We start from the raw sequence: 9,616 nt of genomic DNA on the forward strand, positions 1-9,616 counted from the left end.
AAATATGGAACCTGGATGGTAAATAAGCTCTATATCTAGATCTGCTTGCCTTATCTGTCCTTTGTCTCTTCAGAAGCCTAGCCCACTGCTAGTTACTGCCAGCGGCACCAGTTAGCTACAAAGCACCCCAGTCACTGCTTTGATGAATAGATCTTCCCAAGCACTGACGCTAGAGATAGGATGTGTTGTGGTCATATCATATAAATTATGAGATTAAGTCAATAGGAAATCTGTGCCTACACCCATGCAGGAACATCTGGAAAGTGTCAGTGTTATCAGTGTGAAACTCATATACTGAATATGAAGGAACAACAGAGGAGGGAGACTCCACAAGTGATGTTTGTAGTTTAGAATAAATTTTTACTAAAATCTTTTTTTTTTTGAAGTTTACATCACGTGGGTTTTTTAAAATGAAAAAATCTGCCATGGAATTTTATCTCTGAGGCTGGCAAAGAACTATTAATATTTACTTTTCAAAATTTTGCATAAAAAATCCCTTACAGTTTAACCTGACAGTTTTCTGAGAGCTGAGATTCCTTCCCTATGCTTCAGAAAAAAGTTGAGCTGAGCTGGACTAATGGAGGATTGTATAAACATAATACTACCATGGCATCCTCTGCCCTATAATTTTAAAACAAAATCCTATTTTAATCCTGTACTTGAAAGGCCAAATAACTGATAGTGTAAACATGAACTAGCACCTTACAGCAACACGCTTTCACCATCTCGTGCACCCCATCAACAAATGGAGATGAAAACCTACCCCCACCTCAGTTTTAACCAGGGTTTTGCAGCAACCCAGATCTTGGTATGGGTTAGTATCCAAGTGTCTGCCCTCCTCTCCAGCTACTCAGCTTAGCAATGCCCTGGTTAAGCAGGCCAAAAGGTAGCCTAGGTTCATGGATACATCACACTCACAACAAAAGTTTTAACCACTGTTAGACCCTAACTTTCAGTTAAAATTCAGCTCTCACCCCCAAAACTGCTGTAGTATTTGTGGCACAAAAGTGAGCACTTGCACACTGCTGTGATTAAAGTGAGAAACTACTTGGGGATTTGGCAGCTCACAGCACAGCACCGAGCACCTGCACACTGCTGTGATTAAGGTTAATCACAGATCAACCATTTCTAGATTAAGACAATCCTGAAACACAAGTATTGTGGATCCCACTCCTTGACACAGCTCAGAACTGGATTCATCAGATGTCCTAAAATTTCAAGGCAGACCAAGTCAGAGCACATGTGGATCCCCAGCTTGAAATAAGTAGCCACCCTGAAGGTACACACTGTAAATAAAACAATGTGTACTTATGTACTTGCCGCGGGCAACAATTTGAGTGATGAAGAAGTAGCTGGCTCCTGCAATTATCCTAGCAGCAGTAGGTAAGAACAGCTGCCAAATTGGAAATCTTCCAAGCCGCTGTATTAGAAATCTTCCCAGATATGGGAATATCCACAAAACCTGCTACTTCAACAGTGTAGGAAACAAAATGAAGTAGGGGCTACTTGGGTTTCTGTCATTAGGAGGTCACTATATGCAGAGAGAGCCTGCTTTCTCATACACAACAAGAGCCCACAAATGGAAAAGCAACTGTATTTGTCAAAATCACATCCAAGAAAGCTTGTACAGGGACACAGTTACAGTCTCTTCTGCCTCCCAAATAAAGCCTGCATGTTCTGTGTAAGACTTTGACACTGAAATGGCAATGAACCACCCTGTAAACAACCAGATAGGGATGCTTATGATAAAAGGATGGATCCAGCTAGAAACCAGCCAACACCAGAGCAGGCTCTATCCCTCCATCTACCACTGCAATGTCTGAACAACCCAGCTGCACCTTTCACTGAAGTTTTAAGTTCTCATTTCAACACTATCCTTATCAGCTAAACACAGGTAGCCTTAGGAAGATGCCCTTGGGAACTCAAAACGAGAAGGGCAAATGTGTGGTCTTTGTCTGTCAAAAACTTCAAAGGATTCCTCTTTCATTACTTCCTCCAATCTCTCTTAAAAGTGGGCCCTTTTTAGCATCCATAGCATCCACCAATAATGAGCTCTACTGAGCAACTACCTACTGCAGATGGCTACAGTCCCCTTTTATTCATTTGATGTCCTCCTAATTCTTGTACTGGAAGAGACAGGGAACGGTGAAGTTCTGCCCCTTCTTTACTTGCCAGTCATTTCCATTCTAGCTGTCCCTTTTTCCAGAGACAAGAGTCCTAGTTTATTCAATAATTCCTAATATGAAATTAATCCAGACTTATGACCATCCTTGTTGCTCACCTCTGAATCTTTTCCAGTTCTTCTGTATCTTTCCTGAAATTTTGGAATGGGAAGAACCAGAACTACACATAATATACACATTTACACAACAATCTATTAATGGCCTCTATTTTCCTCTCTTTGGATTCCCTTATAATTTCTAGTATTTAATTTGCTTTATTTAATTACTTAACCTGGCACTAATATTTTTAGCTAAATCATCCAACTGATGTTTTGGTTCCTACTGGTTTTCAAAAGTAGACTTTTTTGCACTGAGAAATACAGAGAACCACCCATGAGCAAGAAACCACATGATTTCCTGGGAAATTTGTGAAAAGCAGCAGCAGTACCTCCTTCACCAACAGGCTTCAGCACCTTATGAAACAGAAAATAGGAAAGGAAAAGTAAGATCAATAAACTGCTGTGTTTGAAACACTGAGCAATTTTAGGCAGTTTAAATGCAATAAATCAAATCAGTATCTTGGGAAAAAATCTAGTACCTGGGAGAAGGTCATACAAACCTGACAACCTCAGGCAGAATAAACTTTATACCCGCAACCCCGACACACGGACAGGTCAGACACACTGACAAGCACACCCAGGACAGAGTGAAAGCAGAAGGGCAGGAAGCAGGAGGCATCCTTCAAAGCCTTGAATGATGAAACTTCTGACCCTGTAAGGCTGGAAGAAAATAATATAATACTTCAAAGAAGAACCAATTATGACAGCAATAGGAGCTGAGGTTATCTCACAGTATCACTGTTGGTATCCCCCCAGTGCACTGCTTGTGATGCCTAAAAATGCTTGTGATGCACCCCAACTTCTAAACCCTATGAGCAACAGCTGCTCATAAACTTTTACTCCCCCCTTAGTTATATCTAGTGAGTGCACAAAATGGAGCTGGCAGCAGGACAGTATTTCAACAATACACAATTATTGAAATGCCTACACCAGCCAGATTATTATCTTCTATGTGTATTTCAGAAGCTCATAAAGCACCAGTGAAATGGGGAAAAAGTCTGACATGTTTATGTGTCAGTGGGATATAATGTTTGGAACAGCAGCTGCAGAAATGCAGGCAAACACTGTGTAATCCTGACTGGTACCCACCATGGGTGAGGGAAAGCAGGAAAGTATCTGCCCTCTTGGTCAAGGACTGCACAACAGTCTGCCAGTCTGGGGGCTGCAGCTAGAGAAGTGATGACACTCTTCAGCAAACCACTGCTGACTCTGACTGCAGGTGTCCCAGCAAAAGAAAGGACTGAGAAATGTTTTGTTGAGGTGCTAGACTGCTTCATATGATACTCTGAAGGTATAAACCCCAAATCATCCTACAGACATCACCCAGACCCGTGAGTAAAAGCTATCTGGATGAATGAGCAATAAGGCAACCACAGGAGCACCCAGCACACCATGACTAAGACCTTGATGGGAGCCTCCGGATGCCACTGTAACACAAATTAAAAAAGAAGAACCCATGAGTAATCAGCACTGCTGAAAAGAGGATCCCTGACAGCTGGGGCTGTTTCTGTAATACTGCACATGCATTCTTTTGCATAAATATCATAGGTGCATTGACCTATGAGAAAACCAACAGGAAGAAATCCTGCTTGCATCCACTCCCTCTTTAAGGCAAGAGAGGCTCAGGAGAGAATACCAAACCTAAGTAGGAGGCTGGAGGACAGGATTTAAGAGAGAAGACAGTAATACTTCTTAGCTTTTACAATGTAATATTGATCTGCTGTCTACAGCAATGGCTAAGCCCTCTTGAAGCTGAGCACACAAGACAAATGAGGATAAAGAGCTACGTGTCCATGGAGCACAGGAGATGGCACACAAGTCCTGTGTTTCGCTTCTGACACAAGGACTAGAAAAACTTCATTTCTAGCATCCTGGACAAGCACATCTAGGAGCTACACCAGGAGTCCAAACAAGGCACACAGCCCACACCTCACAGGAGAAAGAGTTAAAACACTTCCAGCAAGATTGAGCAGCGCCCAAGGAAGGAATGCAAAAGCCAGAGACTGGGAAGATGTAACACTAGTCAGGGAGGGGAGCTTAATGAGCTACACCAGGATTAGAAAAAATAGTTAGTAGAGGAGATTGAATAGACTGTCTTGGAAGAACCTTGGGGGAGGGAGACGGGTTGAACTGAGGATGCATCTCTTGAGAAATAATAGAAGTCTCCTTGGTTGGAACAGTTCAACACAGACTGCCCTGACACAAGTAAATACACAGTTCACAGAGCCACTGATGAGAAGGCTGATCTTTTTCATCTCGGAATTCAGATTAGATACAACTGAAGTTTTCCTATTTGGCTCCACTCCGAACAGCCATACACACCTTGTTTGATAGTTATCACAAACCATATTTCAGAGAGGGTGGACAGCAAAAATTTCCTGGGGTTTATCTGGCTGCATCCTTAAGGAGATTGCTACCAGATAATCATAATCTTTTGAACAGCATTAGGAAAGTACACAAAGGATCACCTTCTGTCACCCCTGACAAACTACATTTGGGCTATGGGAAAGGAAATACTCACAGGAATTCTGAAAATAATCTCACCTCAACCTCCCCATCACGATATCACCAAGTGAAAACCTTCTTCCAATCACTGGCCAGGACTTCAAGGTTAACAGCCATATCAGGACTGTGACATCAGATCACCTGCAGTCCTGGAGGAGTTCAGTTTTCACTGTCTCCAAAACAGCCAAAGCCTGTAGGCACAACTATGGCACCAAAATCTGGATTCATAGTCCAGATATGACATCCTGCTTTGGAATAGGTAATTCTAAAGTGCTCGAGTCTAGTGGTTCCTAGTGAAGTTATGTGAAGTGCTGTTATAAACAGTTGGACATATTAAATTTTAAAATATTACCTTACTCAAAAGCAATTTTAAAATCATCAGCCTGGGGTTCCAGTTTTGTTTTGCAGGTGCCTTCATAAAGATCTGCCTATTTCAGTTACCTGGTTTTAAAACTGCAGCTGAAGCCTGAGAATCAAGTTGTGTGCTTGCCCCCTTTTGCACAACCATCTAAAGCAAAGCAAATATTCTGCCAGTTGTGTCAGTCTTTGTGAGATCTCTGTGTTATGCCTTCAACACCACCAAAAGTACCACACGGTCTTCAGAAGATTTATGTAAGTAAAGGTGACCATTTTTAGCAGGACTAAGAGAAAGATACAAATTTCCAGCACAAGTGGGTGACAACTTTACCATATGCAGAGATGTTACTTAGGTGAGATGAACTTATAAGGTACAGGGACTGAATTCAAAGTCCATCAACCACCTCAGGAAACAATGCAATCATAGCTTCTTCTTAAGCAAGAATGAGTCCTAGTCACCGTGGCACTAGGTTAGGAAGAGGTTGTCACAGAGTAAGAAAGTATTAGATGGTGGCCAACTTATAAAAGTTCAGTATCCCTAACACTAAGCCAGACAGTGAAGGAAGAACAACTGGGGACCTTCAACTAAAATATACTTTACAAAATGTTAAATGGCAGATATGTAACAAAACTGTGTGACATTCATACTTTCACTGCTATGCCTTGAGACCATTTTATAGAAACCTGTCAAATGCAATCAGACTTGTTTATTCTGTATTTAAACGTAGGACCTGAGGCAGTCTGGTTTCAAAAAAAGACAGAAAAGGCACATATTGTCCCTGGCAGTTGCTTAGTTTTTACAACAAAGGCAATGCCTTGTTCACTCTTTTTTCCAAATAAAAATTATTTCAATGCTCTGTTGCATGACATTCTTGAGAATATTTCTGCTTGCTGTCTCAGCACAAGTAGAAAATTAATTAGAATGTAAATTGAAGGAAGAAATATAGAAACAAAGTGCCATTAACACACAATTCACTGCTCCCCTCCGCCCCCCCCCCCCCCCCCCCCATCAGGTGATTCATACAGAGCATCCTCCAAATCTCATGTAAGACACTGTTAATGGATTAAGTGGCAGTGTCCCTTCTGGCTTCAGTTTATAAATTCTGATCTGCTTAAGGTTGTTCCAGAAAGACTTCCAGCTGACAGCATGATTCTTAAAGAGACAAGTCCTCCCTGGCAGTTTACAATTGCATACCAACAACTACAGCATTGTGTGTGCCTTCATGTTTGCACTGATAGAGGATGATGGTTTACTGTTTAGGATTCAGCATTCCCCTCCTTTCAAGTCTAATTTGAAGCACCTCCATTGCTTGGTCTGAGTTTCTCACTGACTTCATCCGTGACAGAGTGATGAGCATTCCTAGCATCTCCTTGCATGGCCATTGAAACAAACAGCCATGATAAAACCACCCTCGGTTCACAAAACTGCTCCAAATCATTCAAGTACAGACAAAGGGGACAGAGAGATTCAGCAGAAGAATAACACAAGTATCAGAAAATCCTTCTGTATAACAACCAGTTGCCGAGCTCATCATTAACCATTTCCACTCCTCTAGACCATGCCAAAGAAGTATCCAAAAGCCCAGCAAAAATGAGGGTGAACAGCAGCATCTCTATTTTCTAAACTGGTGGCTGCAAATTCTGCAGCACACAGAGGAAGCTGCAACAAGTTATAATCTGAAACGGCTATTAGAACAGCACCTTCCCTCATTTCCTGCTTACAGAGAGATGTGTGACATCCTCTACCCCCATCAGCCAGTGCTCTTTGGCTTCTTAGAGAAGAGGCACCGGTAGTGCTGAACACACACAGTGTATGTGTACAGCTACCCGAGAAAATTGCATTCATGAACGATATATTATTTTCTGCTACAAGTCACAGCAAAAGGTGGTAAAAAAAGAGCAGAGATAGAGGAGACCTTTGGCAGGCTCTCCTGTCCACATTACAAAAGTCACCCCCATCCCATTTGGTACCAACAGGTACCCAGGAGTTCAGAAAAGCATCCTTATAAGGAACAGAATAGCCACATCAGCTTGACAAGAAACCCCAAATACTCCCTGCCGTCCTCCAAGCAGGACTGACAGTCCCATGGAGCACTCGGAAGAGACACCAAAGCAAAGCCTTCATTCACCAGTAAGCACTCGGGGATTCCTGGTGGTCTTACTCCCCGAATTATTGACCTTTGCTTTTCTAGGATACCTCTGCCTGGAAAGACCCGTGCACTCATCAGCCACCCATGGGGCACTGCCGGGGAAGTGACAGCGCTGCGAGCAGAGCAGGGGTGCTCACACCGCGAGAGGGCTCGGGCTGCCGGGCATGGAGCCATCCCACCGCGGAGAGCACAGCCTGTCCCAAGGTGTCCGGGATGCCTGCCCGGCGTGGCGTACTCAGGGTGCTCTGTGTACCTAGGGATCTAATCCCAAACTGGGGTCCTGCGGCACCCAGAATTTGTGTCCTGCCTGGGTGCCCATCCCATCCCGGGGTGTTCAGAGCAGCCATCCCGCTCCGGGCTGCTTCAGGTGCCCCGGGATAGCGCTCGTGCCCGTGTCGAGGGGGATGCTCGGGGGGCCGGGGTCCGACCGAGCCGTACCTTTGAGGCGGTGGTGACGGGCGCGGTGCAGGCGGCTCTGGCCGCCGCGGGGCAGCGCGGGGATGCTGGAGAAGCGGCTCCCCATGGCGGCATCCGAGCCGGGCCGGGCCGGGCGGCACCGCGCAAGGTCGCTCTCCCCGGGGGCTGTAGCGGCGAGGGCGGAGGGCAACGCCGGCTCCGAGAGCGCTGAGAGCCGCGGTCCCGCCCGCCGAGCCCCCCGCCCAGCTCAGCTCCGAGGCGGCTTGGCTCAGCTAGGCTCGGCTCGGCCCAGCTCGGCTCGGCTCGGCTCGGCTCGGCTCCGCGGTCGTTCGGCTCGGCTCGGCTCGGCTCGGCGGGGCGGGGCGGCGGCACCGCGGCCCCCCCGCCTCGCCCGTCGCCATGGAGACACAGCTGTTCCGCCGGGGGGGCCGCGCCGCCCCGCCCAGATGTGCCACCGCTGGCGCGACAGGTGGGGACACGCGGAGCGTCTCCGAGCTCGCCCCCAGCACAAGGATACCCAGACCACAAACCCCGCGGGGCAGATGTATGATCAGGGACATTATTCCCATCCATTGCCACCCCGGTACCTCCTCACACCTGCTGGCCCTAAACCCGCTTCTCCAGCCTCCTCCTTCCAGAGAGGAAATTTTTGGCGAACCCCGGAATCCAGGCCCTTCAAAGGAGCTGCATCATGCGTGAACATTCACCCAAGCAGACCGGCTGTGGTGGGATGCAACTGTCCTAAAGCAATTGGGATTCTCATGGATACAAACATGTTGGAGCCACACTCGGGAAGGCAAAGAAGATGTGCAAGCAGCTCCTTGCACAGTCCTAGGGCAAGTGGACAAGTAGGCAGCTAGTCAGAGGGGAGAGTGATCCTGTCTTGTCCCGGACCTACCCATTAAATTGTGTGTGTAGCCACCACTCAGCCCAGGGGCTCAAAGCAGTGAAAAGTTCCAGTCAAGCTCAGGGAAATGGGGTGGGGTAGACACGGGGTAAAAGGGAAACACTTCACTGGCGGATCTGTGAAGGGTCAGGAGCTCATACTGGTGAAGCACCAGCATGGGGCACTGCCTGAACGCGTGTCCTCTAAAAGCTGCTGTGATACAAACACATCCCACGTGAGCGGGAACTGCCCTGTGTGGCTGTAGCCCTCTGAGCAGAGGTGAGTGAACATGGACACTGTATTTGCAGCTAGCTCATTACAGTGAGCCCAAAAGGAAACAAATGACCCTGAATCGAGTTCAGTTGGTTAGGTCATGGGTGCTAATGACACGGTTGTGGGTTCAATCCCTGTATGCACCATTTGCTTAAAAATTGGACTTGATGGTCTTTGGGGGTCCCTTTCAACTCGGAATATTCTGTAATCTGTGACACAAGACCAGAATGGCCCTTAGAGGAGCAATTCCACCTCCTCATCATACATTACCTTCCATCCTGTTGAACCAACAACAACAACAAAGCCACCTGTTCTTTCTCCATTTCTTTTCTCTAATCTGTCTGCCTGTCCTTGAATTGCAGGAGATCTTGAGCCAGGACTGTCACTTTTCTGGGAAGTTTTATGTTTAATGCGGCAGAAAGAGATGTAAATGTAAGGCAAACTGTAATGGAAAGAGGCATCTTTCCATTGTATAAAAGAGATCTTGGAAAAGGAAAGGTACCAGTTTTGGACTGGAGTCACAGGGAACACCCATGTAAATGCACAGGAAAGATTTCTGTACAGTCATCCATTAAATGACAGGCACTCACACATGCATCGTGCAGGCTGCTAACTGTGCCAGGTGTGGTAGCTCACCACGTGGTGGACCTGGTCCCAGAAGGACCACGTGCTTTCTGCTTCTACCAAATCCACCCTGAGTTTTAGATATCAGGCACCAATTTAACCTTGGTGCCATAGTGTGAGTAT

The 9,616-nt window shown here is 46.1% G+C and overlaps 1 protein-coding gene across 1 annotated transcript in view; it reads right to left on the reverse strand.

Annotated features, from left to right (window-relative positions):
• The window catches only part of NEURL1 (neuralized E3 ubiquitin protein ligase 1), a 143,397-nt gene extending 135,581 nt beyond the window's left edge, over positions 1-7,816 (reverse strand). Inside the window, exon 1 of the mRNA XM_062496461.1 lies at positions 7,732-7,816. Within this exon, the coding sequence (XP_062352445.1) occupies positions 7,732-7,816 (85 nt within the window). The remainder of the gene's footprint in view (positions 1-7,731) is intronic.
• Positions 7,817-9,616: the final 1,800 nt, after the last annotated feature.

Source organism: Cinclus cinclus, chromosome 7, assembly GCF_963662255.1.
Source record: "Cinclus cinclus chromosome 7, bCinCin1.1, whole genome shotgun sequence".
Lineage (NCBI taxonomy): Eukaryota > Metazoa > Chordata > Aves > Passeriformes > Cinclidae > Cinclus > Cinclus cinclus.